General features: G+C 48.0%; 1 protein-coding gene across 4 annotated transcripts; it reads right to left on the bottom strand.

Moving 5' to 3' along the window:
• Positions 1 to 1,866: 1,866 nt before the first annotated feature.
• LOC109759723 (beta-glucosidase 16) lies at positions 1,867 to 13,022 on the bottom strand. 4 transcript variants are annotated; one of them, XM_073507718.1, is made up of 15 exons: positions 12,603 to 12,935; positions 12,425 to 12,491; positions 9,835 to 10,097; positions 9,039 to 9,484; positions 8,894 to 8,960; positions 5,205 to 5,266; positions 5,046 to 5,121; positions 4,878 to 4,952; positions 4,700 to 4,787; positions 4,348 to 4,600; positions 4,123 to 4,238; positions 3,726 to 3,987; positions 3,545 to 3,647; positions 3,311 to 3,413; positions 1,867 to 2,846 (listed from the first exon to the last, which is right to left on the bottom strand). In XM_073507718.1, the coding sequence occupies exons 4-15, from the start codon at positions 9,171 to 9,173 to the stop codon at positions 2,639 to 2,641; spliced, it is 1,548 nt and encodes a 515-aa protein (XP_073363819.1). In that variant the 5' UTR covers positions 9,174 to 9,484; positions 9,835 to 10,097; positions 12,425 to 12,491; positions 12,603 to 12,935; the 3' UTR covers positions 1,867 to 2,638. The 4 variants fall into 4 exon arrangements, with proteins under 4 accessions (XP_073363819.1, XP_045088414.1, XP_073363820.1 ...); XM_045232479.2 differs by lacking the exon at positions 9,835 to 10,097 and having other exon boundaries at positions 9,039 to 9,566; positions 12,603 to 12,974; XM_073507719.1 differs by lacking the exon at positions 9,835 to 10,097 and having other exon boundaries at positions 9,039 to 9,411; positions 12,603 to 12,929.
• Between the last annotated feature and the right edge of the window lie 302 nt (positions 13,023 to 13,324).

Here is a 13,324-nt window from a genome sequence, read left to right as displayed (position 1 = left end):
AACCCACGTTTGGGTGGTTAAACTGTTTTGCTTAATTAGCATGCCTATGACATCACTAGCTAATGTGCTGATTGTCACTTGAGATAGATGAATGATAATATGGCCGTATGCATCGTTCTGATGCAGAGGCCGGGGCCTGACCCCTTTTCGAAAGAAAAAAAGTAGCACAAGTGGGGAGGAAGCAATAAATTCCTCTGAACATTTCCTTTCAGTGGGCCACAACAAACATCTGATATTCATAGCCTTCCTTTGCATTTGTCATTGTCGTTTCCTCGGATGAATTATTTGGATGGATGAACAGTAGATTTCAGCAAGGATACCTCCTATATGTGACCCAAACCTCAGGTTTATGTTCTCCCTAGAAATTTATACGCTGACAATTGAGGAAGGTAGGTCGACACATAGGTTCAGAACATTTCCTGATTCCTTTGGTGAATGGGAAGGCAATGCATGGTCCGGGCTGCTGCAGGGGCAGAATATCTGGTGCACCGTTGCTTGTGGTCCATGCCTGGTGCACCGATTTCTCGTGGCACATTTTAAAACGTACGGAAAATTATTTAAAAAAAAAGCACATTCACATAACAACAATATATGTTGTCACAAAATTTCGAATCAAAATTCAAAGCATTGTTTAGAAAGAAGACAAATTCGACACTGAATAGCACGTAACATAAGTTGGGCTTTAGATTTGATCCGTTATCACAATGATGTCAAATATTTCATTTTGTATCTCGAGTAATATTTCAAATTTTGATACAAAATTCTGTGACAACATACATTGATGCATGAACAGTCGTTTTCTCGGATGAATAATTTCCTCTCAATATTTCCTTTCAACGTGACATATCGAACATCTGATATTCATATCTTTCCTTGGCACTTGTCACAGTCGTTTTCTCGGCTGAATGAATTGGATGCATGAACAGTAGCCATCAAGCAGAGATACCCCCTATATGTAACACATGCCTTACGATTTTATTCTCCCTATAACTTTAGACACTGACAGTTGAGGAAGGCATGCCCATACATAGGTTCAGAACATTTCTGAACTCCTTTGGTAAAAGGGAAGAATCGAATGACCACGTGTGGTCCAAGAAGCTGGTGCACGAGCACGACTTCCGTGCCGTGTAGAGGAAGAAAAGCTTTTAGAAATACTCCCATTTCATAATCTAACTTTGACTGCTTCACTTTGACACTAAACTTTGACCGCTAACTCAACCAACATGTGACTTTAAAATTTAGCACCTAAAACATTTTTTGAATACGAATAATTTTCGTCACGCATAACCCACATATGGGGACTCTTTGATTCACATGAATTTTCTACAAACATGGGAATATGAAAAACATAGTATTGGAATGTCACGCTCATCTCAATCCTATATATTTTGGTTTATTCGATTGCATCATAGGAAAAACAGAGGATTCCTTCAAACATGCAATGTTGGCGCGAATTCGCGATACGTCCGGTAACACCTGTGAAGTTTGTGTTGCTGTTGTTGACAGAACAGACACAATTCTTGCTGTTTGTTAGTACTTGTGAAGTTTGTGTTCCTCGTACGGAGTCAGGTCAGGTAACACCTGTGATACCCTGGAGAGGGACTTGGTAATTATTATATGGACAGTTTGACTACCTGCTTTGAGAAGAGCAAGTTTGCATGCTGCTAATCTTACCTGCTTTGTGACAGATCGACATAGAATTTCTTCTGGAATTGGAATGATGTGTGCTAATCTCATACTGTAGTATATTAGTAACACCTAGTACAGTCACAGAATTATGCAACCTGATGGTGATTCTTTCGTAATTTTGTTACTCAGGCTGTGGCATGGGACACCTATCCTTGTGATCATAAGCATCCTCGCATATTTTTGCTTCTTGGAGCAATTGCTGGTATTCATTTCTATCGCTCTTGTTGATTGTTCTTACAACTTGTTTACATTGGATCGATAACAATTTGTTTGTTGCTGGTGGCTGACAGCCCTGGCGATATCGCTTCCATTCTCATGTATCCTAGGCCTCTTCTCATCACTCATCACAACAAGCATGGGTACGACACTATCACATTAACCACCGTCCACCTCAGAACACAGACTAAATTTTTTGATATGAACTGCCATGATAAAACCTTCACTGCAACAGTAACTAACCTGAAAATGCGCGTATGTGCAGTGGCGAGGAGATACGTGTGGATGTATGCAGAGATCCAGTTCTTCACTCATTTTTTCTACAGATATGTAAGCAAAACAGAGCATACTCTGCTCACACCGCCGAAGTTTCTGAATGATTTGTGATGCAAGTGTTGATGTATAAATGGTAGTGGAAGGAAGAGGTCTAGAAGTTTTTTCATGGTCTGGATGCAAAATCTTTCCGAGCCTTTTGTTGCAGCATGTTGCAAGGAACTACGTGCAATGCTATATAGCAGCTCCTGAAAGAGGATTCAGTAGCATGTGTCATGGTGTACAAACTATGTCAGGCATATGGCTCTGCTCTGCTCTTGTCCAGGGCAGGAAGTATGTAAAAATCCCATTAGAAATCTTCAAGATAAGCAAGTAAACAAACATTTTTTTTCTTAATTACTACTCTCTCCGACAGTTTCTTTTTACGGGTAACTGGATCTGACAGTACTGGCTGCAACTATCATGAATCTGCTCTTAGCATCTGCACTTGGTCCGTCGGCCTAGAGCCCATGAGGAAGTCTCGGTACCACTTCGCCGACATCTTTGGAGTCCTCTTCTGCGTTCCATAATCCACATGATACAGCCCGAACCTTACCGTGAAACCGAAAGTCCACTCGAAGTTGTCGATGATACTCCATACGAAGTAGCCACGCACGTTTGCTCCTTTCCTGTAAGGGTCAGAAAAGAGTTAACACTTCCAAAATGCAGAGTTGCAGACGAAGCTTCTTATTTCGATATCATATTTTATGAGTGCGTGTGACAAATGGAAACAATTGCCTGCTTTCTAGGATACTTTTTGAACGGGCTTGCCTAAAATGACTATAAAAGGAAATATATTTGGGGAAACAAAATAAAATAGAAAAAAATGATAGAACAAATAATATAGCAAAAATATATCATAAAGAAAGAAGTAAAAAGAAAAAAGAAAAAAGGGGGGGGGGGGGGGGGTCGCCGAGTGCCACATGGCAGAAACTCGACAAACATGCAATTTGTCAAGTCTCGTCCTTTTGCCTAGTATTTTCCTCATGGAACACGGCAAATGTCATGTTTTTCTAGTACCCGACAAAATGCACTCAGCAAACAACCTGACACTAGGAAAAGTTCGAGATTCGAGTAGTGGGTTGCATGTCACCTGACTGCTGAAGAGAGACATGTGAGATAACCATGTAGGTAGTTCACTCTTTCAACGTCATTGATCAATTTGTCCATAGTGTCATTGCTGTGTTGCGAGTAACCTGAAAAAAAGCATAAGGTAACACATGATCATTGTGAACGTATGGAAGCAAATGAGGAGGCACTAGAAGCTTCTAGATCTTCAGCGAGTTTACATAATGCATTGCGAATTCGTGAGTCCATTGCCACTCACCATTTTCAGTAACATAGAGAGGTGTGTTCTTGTATCTCTGATTAACATACTTGACGATCTGCTCCATACCCTCTGGAACATCATAGTAACCATCGAATGCAGTCTGCAACCATACGAACATGTGTGACAAAGAGAAGAAGAGTATGTATAGGATGGCAACACTGATCGAAGCAGTTCTTACGGGTCTCCCAATTGCCACGCCATCTCTTTCACCTGTAGCTAGGACTAGTGCATTCGCCTCATAAGCCTCATAAGCCTTAAGGTCGCACGGAGAAGAGATGCAATCCTTGACATAAATTGTCGTGTAATGGTTTATACCGATAAAATCCGCCTTGTTCTTCTGCAGTAAGCTCTTCTCTTCTGAGGTGAACTTTGGTAAGTTGGATGATAACAACTTGTGCATTTCTCTGGGATAATCACCAAAGAATATCGGCTCCAAAAACCTAAAGAAGAAAATAAACATTGAAAATGATCATAGTAGTAATATTTTTTTTTGTAGCATAACTATGTGAAAGTTGATATGAACATTATCATACTAGTTGTTGCACTTGCAAAGGTGAATAAGTAAGAGGACGTACCAATCTACCTCAAAAGACAAGGCACGTCGTGCTGCGAGGATATCCTCTGTGGTATTTGTCAGTGGCTCATACCATTTCATCGCAATCACAATCCCGATCGATCCGCCTTGCGTTGCCTAATTCACACACACACATTCATCAGAACTTTTGAGATCCACTGAAATGGTGCCCATTGCCAAGAAAGCACCTCAACTACGACGGACCAAGTTTGTTGGGTTCACTCACCTGGTAATTCTTCTTGTAGTTGTGGACGGCGGCTGCATGTGACAGCAGCATGTTATGAGCCGCGACATAGGGTTCCCGATGAGAGTTCCCGCTCTCGCAGGTCCCGAACGGCGCGGAGCAGCGTGCCGGAGGGTACTTGCCCAGCACGTAGGCGAGCCTGGTGAACAGGTTGGGCTCGTTGAACGTCGTCCAGTACTTGACCCGGTCACCAAACGCCTTGAAGCACACGTCCGCATAGTAGTCGAACTCCTCCCTGGGGAAACGCATTATTGTTTTTAACGATGCAAGGTAAGCGCTCTGCCGGTTTCATCAAGACAGGGAAAGAGAAGAGAAACAGAGGAGCTGCACGTACCGGATTCCGGCGCCCAGCCAACCGCCGTATCGCGTCTCCATCTCGTGCGGCAGATCAAAGTGATGCAGTGTCACAAATGGCTCTATCCCTGGTTGACATTCTTGGCAGTAAGTTTAGATTGCTCTTCGTTGAAGAATGAAGACTATATAGTGGAATGTGTTCCATGTAGGAGTAGCACCTTTCTTCACGAGTGCAGCAATGAGGCAGTCGTAGAAAGCTATTCCAGCTGAATTGACGCCTCCAAGCCGGCCTCCTACGAGGATTCAATTCAGCGGCATTAATTTAGCTAAGCAACTAATTAACCGTGACCACTGAGGCACAAAACTTTGTGGTTGGCATGGTATACTTGGTAGGATTCTCGCCCATGAAATTGAGAATCTGTAGGAGTCAACACCCAAACTATGAATGATCTCCACATCTTCCTGTGCATAACAGTACTGTTAGAATACATGGGCAAGCACAGCTAAGATGCGCCATGTCAATTACTAGTGATTTTTGTCTTTACCATGTACCGGTGGTAGTGATCATCCGCTACATCCCCGTTCCGTCCATCATCGATTCCCCTAGCTGTAGCGAATCAAAACTTTTTGAGAGAAAAGCACGAGTTTCAACTTCTAAAATTATAAATAGAGGATCACATTCACATCTGCTCGTCAACTGTTCTTTCTTTTAGATAACATGCAGGTCAACTGTTCTGATGTTGGTTGGTCCAATGGTCATACAATAAGGGAATATCCTCCTCTATATCTTATATAATTGTTATAGAGGGAGAAGAAAAAGGATAAGCGCAATTCTATAACCACTCGCCTTATTATCCGCAAAATGTTGTTGCAGTTGTGGGATCACTCTCTCATGATAAGAATGGGGATCTACTGACTTGCAGGAAAGAAAGAAAATACCCGCAAGTAGGACGTTTCATCCTGAGCTAAACTCGAGGAAAAGGCAGGGCGTTCGCGGCTAGCCTCCAAGTTTTCTTATAGTCCGGCCTCTAGATCACCCTACTCAACATTGAGTCTTTACCCAGAAAGGGTTTCCCCCGCTTTGTATTCCAAAGCAACCAACACCGAGTACAGAGATCGCTGTGGCGAGCAGCACAACACACCAAAAGAAAAGGAAGAAGAAACAAATGCCAACTACAGCAGCTCGGCAAAGCGCGGATGACCCGCCACCGCGGCGCCCACCGGATAAAAACCACCACAGACCGAGGTTCCGAACCGCCGCGTACCAAGCAGCACCTCCAAGAAGGAATGCGACGCCGACGACGCTGCTACCCGAACGAGTCCTAGGGTTTCCCCCGGCACCCGGAGGGAGGTGGGGGGTGAATACCACCGACACCCTCCAGGAAGGAATGGTGGCACCCGCAGGTGTCACCACGTCGGGGCCGAAGCCGGCAGGGATTTCTCTCGCATTCCCAGACCCAACCGCCCAACCGGATGAAACCGACCCGCCAAACCGTCGCCCACCCCCATGCGCCAACGCAGAAGCGCCGCCACCAACGCCGCCTCACTACGAACACCACCACGAGGCCAAGAGGACCGGAGAGAAGCGCACCACGACGGGAGCAGCAACACCGACGCCGAGCGGGAGGGAACCACCTCCACCGCCGTCGTGCGGGAGGCCCATGCCTCCGGCACCGTCGCGGTAGCCGTCCGGACATGGCCGCGGGGCATGCCGGGCCACCCCTGGCCCAGCCAGGCCCGAAGCGGGCCCGTTAAGCCCCGCCGGCCATGATGCAGCAGGTCGGCGTCGGCGCCGCCAGCACCCAGCCACTCGTCGCGTCTCCCCCGCCTCCCAGAAGCTACGCCGGAGACGATCCCCGCCGCCGGCCCGCCCAAGCCCAGATGGGGCCCGAAGGGCCCAGATCTGAGCCGAGCGGACGACACCAGATCGCGCCGCCCAGCTGTCTGCCTGCGTCGCGCCACGGAGCCCCGCCGTCACGCCAGACCGTCGTCGCCGAAGTGCACCCCCCGGAGAAGCTCTGCCCGCGCCGGAGAGCGACCGGGAGGGGAAGGGCAGGGAGGCCGCCGCCACCAGCAGCCCCGGGGCCAGGCCAGCCGCGGGCGCCGGCGACGGCGGCGGGAGGGAGGGAGGGAGGGGGTGGCTGGAGGGAGGAGGAGGGACGTGCGGCCGGTCGCCCATGGGGGGGGGGCGACGCGGTCGCGAGAGAGAAGCGGGGGGAGGAGACCTCCAACATTGAATCTTTCTCCCGCAAAAAAAGAAAACACTGAATCTTTCAAGGTCCTGGTTTGGCGCGGCCGACAGCGCTGGCTCCAGCAAACGCGTCAAAATTGAGCGCGCGCGTAGCTCCAGCGGCCGCGCTAAACATTGCGTACATTTTTTTAAATAAAACGATAAATAAAATTCATAGATAGGAAAAACGATACATAGATATTTTACATAGATCCATAGCATAGATAGATAACTACTAGATAGTGCAACGATATAGATAAAAACTACTAGATAGTGCAACTACATACGCAACTACAACCTACTCCCAGTCGTCGTCGTCATCGTCATCGTCGCCATCCTCGCTGGTCTGGTCCGAGGTATCGAGCCACATGTCTTCCCAACGATCATCATCAGACGTAAAGATCGTCTGACCACCATTCTCAACGATTTCGCACTGGGATAGCGCCAGGGCCTTCCGTCGACGCCTGTCCAACCGCTCATCGCGGCGCCTTTGCGTCTCCTCCTCGCGGCGCCTTGCCCAGTAGGCTTGCTCGTAGGTGACGTTCTCTAGGTGACGTCCTCCGCCATGACCCGCTGGAGCGGTGGCGCGCGTGGCAGCGGAAGCAACCGAGGAAGCGGTGGAGGCGCGCATGGCAGCGGAAGAGGAAGAGAAGTGTGTGGAATAGGCGCGTAGCGAGCGCCGCATTTTATAGGCGCGCCGGAAGCGGTGCGCCAAAAATAGCGCGCGACCTGCCGCCTTTTCCCGCGCGCGACTTTCCCGCCACCGCTGGAGCGCGCCGAAACGTCCCGCGCGCGCTAAAAACTCGGTTTACCCCGCGCGTGCGCCTTTTGGCGTGGCTGTTGGAGATGCTCTTGAGGTAATAGGAAATGGTTTATGTCTCTATCCTGCTAATAATTTGCTAACGCTAAAGTAATCTGGCTACATACATGGTAAATTAATAGAATATCCTGTCCAACTTTGACGAAGCCGAAGGTGATTCGCTGAATTGCTATTTTTTACGGCGGGGAACCACCGTGTATGTCAGGTATCAATGCCAAATTCGCTTTTGGGCCATGGAACCGGTGTCGGCACATTGTGGGGTCATTGCCAAAGCCAAATTTATGGGAACCGAAGCAGCACGTAGCTGCTCCGATACCAAATCAACTGAATTGGAAAAACGAGGCGGAGGTGCAGCTTGGTGCGTGCGCTTCTGAGGAGCAGAGGTTGAGAGAGACGAGAAAATCGCGCGTGGCACCTAAATTTAATGTTTGTTTATTCTCAGATATACAGGCCCCCACTCTTATAGGATTTGGCACCACACACATTGCTCGACAACCGCACCCTATTGCCAAATCCAAAAATTATGGGTATGGCAGTGCGCATCGCTCGACGATTGTCCTTTTCTCTTCTCAAAATAAATTAATTTATGTCACAATCAGACCCATGTTGCACCAGTGTTTCAAAGGACTAAATGGAGGCAAATAGGAAAAAAGAATTGCGTGAAAGACAAATAGGAAATTTGACAATGATGCCAAAGTGCACGGCAAATTTTTTAATACACCGATTACGACGTTGACGTATACACGCACACACGCGCGCCACAATGCCTACTGAAGATCGGATCAAACTTATGGGTCTTTAAGATCAACGAAATCACCACCGATGTTTACTATCGATGTAAACGTCGCTTTTCATCAAAATAATAATCTGCATTAATGGGACTGCAAAGCGTCAAATCTATGATTTAATCTCTGATAGATTGAGGGTACCATCATCCAACTGCTGATTGGTTCTCGTTATACGGCGATTCGAATTTGGCCACGCACCGAGTGTGTGGATGCGGCTAGCTATCGCTGTCTTTGTTTCGTACAGCAGGGTGGAAGGGAACCACTCATTTTCATCTTTACCCCCCTAAGCAACATGGATCACACAATCCTAAGAAAAAGAACACCGACACACACACACATGGTACTGCCATGGATCACGCAAGGACATGGAAGCAGAAAACCGAGAAGATGACTTACAGTTTGTGTGGGTGAAGAAATCCCAGTTGCTGAGGCCCTTGCCGTCCTCCAGGTACGCGCCCTCGATCTGGAAGTAGAAATCACGCTGCGTCGTCAGCAACCGTGCCTTGGGACCGAGGAGAGCAGGAAAGAGAAGCCAACCAACCTGGTAAGCAGACGTGGCGACGCCGAAGAGGAACCCCGGCGGGAACTCGGCTCGGTCGAGCCCTCGCGCCGACGGCACGAGGACGAGGGTCACCAGCGCCGCGAGCATGGCCATCGCCGTCGCCGCCGCGGCCATTTCCCCGTTGCCTCAAGCTAGACTAACTAGAAAGGTTTATGAGGAGGCAGCGGCTAGCCCCTCTCCTGCAAGCTCATTTAGAGACCACAGCAAAGTGGGCAAACAAGGTCCCTCCCTGCAACTGCAATCTAGCAGCGTCCACAGACGAGAGCTCGTACGGCATGGCCCATATTTATAGGCCGCTAGTAATATCCCCATGGTGCACGTGGAATGACATGTGAAGGAGATTATACTAGAACTGTAGATGAAAGAGAATCATAACCTGCCACGGATGGTGACACCTCGGCGGACGAAAGACAAACTCAAAATATCTGTGCAGCTTGCCTCTCCTGTTGATTGGGAATAAGCTAGGCAAGAGGGGGAAATGCCCTTTGGTTTCTAGCGTATATACTCCTACATCATATAAAAAAATATTTTCTGAATTTTTCTTACAAGCGCAATGGAAGATCAACATTATTTTAAAAATATTTTCTGAATTTTTTGACTTTTTATTTAATTACTAATTTTTTTCTCATATAGAGTGTATATAAACCCATAGACCAATTTTGTTGCTCAACTCATCACTACTCTGTTGCTCACGATAAGTTTTTACCAACTCTGTGCCCAAGCTCCCACACCACCACCGATCTCCCTCACTGGCCCGACCTCTCCCGCCCGATACCTCCAGCTCGAGCTCCTCCACCCGACGCCGCTGCACCACCCGAGCTCACCCGCCTGACACCGCTCCCCGCTCCCCGCTGCCCAATCCAACCCATCGCCGTCTGCCAAGCTCTCTATGCCTTACAAAATGTCATCGAAAGATCATTTGGTATTCTCAAGATGAAAATGCCATCCTTTTCTGGGAACGTTCGCAGCTGTGTTTCTCCCTTTCAACTGTGTTTCTCCTTCTCAGCTGCACTCTCTCAATTGCGACCTCCTTCTCAACTGCGTTTCTCCCGACAACAAAATGTCTTGCTTAGCATGTCTATCACATTATTGGCTGCTAATTATCACAAAATTTCATTTCAACATTCCTTTTCAGTGTGCCATAACAGATCTTAAAGAGGATTGAGTAGCATGTGTCATGGTGTAAAGTATGTCCTACAGTATGGCTGTGCTCTCTGCTCTGCTCTGCTCTTGGGAGAGGACAGAAGTACGTAAATCCCATTGAAAATTTAAAAGTGAATAAACTGTCTGCTGATTGTCAGAAGAAATAGATATATAGCAATAATTTCCTCTCGGCATTTCATTTTCAGTACATCTGATATCCATATCTTCCCTTGGAACTTGTCACCGTTGTTTTCTCGGCTGAATTAATTGGATGCATGAACAGTAGCCATCAGCAGTGATACGCCCACATATGTGACCCAGGCCTCACGATGATATTCTCCTTACAACTATAGACACTGACAGTTGAGGAGTAGGTCGACAGATAGGTAATGTTCACAACATTTCTGATTCACTGGTAGGGGAGGAATCGGAATGCCCATGCGTAGCCCAAGCTGCTGCACGAGCACGACTTGCGTGCCGTGGAGGCAAAAATAAACTTTTTCAAGGAAAATAGAACTTTTCTTTTGAGAAATAGTATGCGACTTGTATTTTCATGAGGCCATTGGCCGATATAAATACATGAATATGAGTGGTAAATACACAAAAACCTTGGTCAGTCGTGGGCAGTTAATACATCCCCGCCTGTTGAATACTCCCTCTGTAAACTAATATAAGATTGTTCGAGCCAGTCCTGAGATTTCGGAGGCCCGGGGTGAAACTAGAATTGTATGACCTCAATTTTTTGGTATTAATAAAGAGAACTAGAAACATACGTTCTTTGAAATGATGTCATCGCGGGGGACGGTGGAGACGGTGTGGTCAGTAAGGGTGCACATTGAACATAAACCATGCTACACTACCCGCCATTCTAGAGCAACTCCTTCGCGCGCTCGTTCTGGATCGAGCGATCTACCTCGCTGACACTTTTTTACGGTGCTGTCAAAAATCCAGCCATTCGTTTCTCTCAACGTTATGCTCTCGTTCTCCAGTCAATGACAGGTGGGACTGCTTTGCCCGCGGACCCAGCTTGCAGTGTGCGTCCCGTATGTGTGTGGCGTATGTCTTCGGTGGAAAAAAAATTGACCGCGGCGGTCGTGGGCGACGTGGGGTGGGTCGAGCCCGGTGAAACCCTATCAGCCAATCCTCCGCTCTCCTCGAGTCCCGCGTCCTTCCTCCCCGCTCTCCACTCCCCATGCTTCCCCATGCAGCCGCCGTGTCTCCCTCGCCACTCTCTCCATCGCGCCAGAGCCGCTCCGCCCGGAGCCCTTCCCGCCCCCATGAGGAGCCCCCGTCCCTGCCCCGCGCCGGAGTTCAGTGGTAGGGGAGGAGCGGATCGACGACGGCTAGGGTGGGATATCGAGGAGGGAGCGAGCCATTGCAGGGGAGACATGAAACGAGGGTGTGGTGGAGGTGCAGCTTGGTGTGTGCGCTTCCGAGGAGAAGAGGTTGAGAGAGACGAGAAAATCGCGCGTTGCACCTAAATTTAATGTTTGTTTATTCTCAGATATATAGGCCCCTACGCTTATAGGATTTGGCACCACACACATTGCTTGGCAACTGCACCCTATTGCCAAATCCAAAAATATAGGTATGCCAGTGCGCATCACTCGACGATTGTCGTTTTCTCTTTTGAAAATAAATTTGTGTTACAATCAGACCCATGTTGCACCAGTGTTTGAAATGACTAGAGTGGAGACACATAGAAAATTTGACAACGATGCCAACTGATAAGTGCACGCGGCGAATATTTTAAATACACAGATTACGATGTTGACGTACACACACACACGCACTCACACAACGCCTACTGAACATCGGATCAAAATTGTGGGGCTTCAAGATCGACAACACTATCCAAGACGTACGCCTCGCTATCTATGTAAACATCGCCTTACACCAAAATAATAATCCGCATTAATGGGACTGCAAAGCGTCAAACCTATGATTTGATCTCTCATAGATTGAGGGTACCATCATCCAACTATACTGATTGGTTCTCGTTATATGGCGATCGAATTTGGCCACACAGAAACATAATGTGGATGCGGCTATCGCTGTCTCTCTTTCGTACAGCAGGGTGGAAGGGAACCACTCATTTTCATCTTTGTCCCCCTAAGCAACATGGATCACACAATCCTAAAAAAAAAGACCGACACACACACACACACATGGTACATGGATCACGAAGAACATCGAAGCAGAAAACCGCAAAGATGACTTACAGCGTGTGTGGGTGAAGACATCCCAGTTGCTGAGGCCCTTGCCGTCCTCCAGGTATGCACCCTCAATCTGCAAGTGGAAGCAGAAATCACACTGCGTGGTCAGCAACCGTGCCTTGGGACCGAGGAGAGCCGCAAGGCAAAAAGAGACGACGCCGAAGCCAAGCTCCGATGCACCAACCTGGTAAGCAGACGTGGCGATGCCGAAGAGGAACCCGGGCGGGAACTCGGCGCGGTCGAGCCCTCGCGCCGACGGCACGAGGATCGCTAGCGCCGCCAGCATGGCCATGCCGGTCACCGCGGCGGCCATTTCCCCGTCACCACCTCAAGCTAGACTGGAAAGGCAACGCCTCTTGGTTTATGAGGAGACAGCCCCTAGCCCCCCTCCTGCAGGCTCATTTAGAGGCGGCAGCAAAGTGGGTAAACCAGGTCCCCTCCTACAACTGCAAATCTAGTAGCAGCGTTGTCTCAAAAAAAAAAAAAATCTAGTAGCAGCGTCCACGGACGAGAGCTCGTACGGCATGGCCGATGGCCCATATTTATAGGCCACACCAAGTATTGGTTGCTAGTAATATCCCCGTGACTAAGACCCCCGTGGTGCACATGAAATGGCATGTGAAGGAGATTACATAATACTGTAGATGAAAGATAGTCGTAACCTACCGCGGATGGTGACATCTCGGCGGACCAAAAACAAAAACTCAAAATATCTGTGCAGCTAGCCTCTCGTGTTGTGTTGACTGAAGGGATGAGGTGACAATGGGATGATGCACTTATTCACAGCGTCTTTTCATCAGTCGATGTGCATAGAATTCTACAAATTCCTTTTCATGTGGAGGCCGTTGAAGATTTTGTAGCTTGGCAACATACAAGGACTGGGGCCTTTTCCGTGCGTTCGACATA

This window comes from Aegilops tauschii, chromosome 2 (genome assembly GCF_002575655.3).
Source record: "Aegilops tauschii subsp. strangulata cultivar AL8/78 chromosome 2, Aet v6.0, whole genome shotgun sequence".
Classification (NCBI taxonomy): domain Eukaryota; kingdom Viridiplantae; phylum Streptophyta; class Magnoliopsida; order Poales; family Poaceae; genus Aegilops; species Aegilops tauschii.
This window is presented reverse-complemented; position numbering and strand designations above follow the sequence as displayed.

Coding starts and splice junctions, on each gene's coding strand:
- LOC109759723 (XM_045232479.2), bottom strand. CDS start 9,173: ATGGCCGCGGCGGCGACGGCGATGGCCATGCTCGCGGCGCTGGTGACC. Junction 3,988..4,122: donor TTGTCTTTTGAGGTAGATTG/GTACGTCCTCTT, acceptor TTTCTTCTTTAG/GTTTTTGGAGCCGATATTCT. Junction 3,648..3,725: donor GCGTGGCAATTGGGAGACCC/GTAAGAACTGCT, acceptor GTATGGTTGCAG/ACTGCATTCGATGGTTACTA.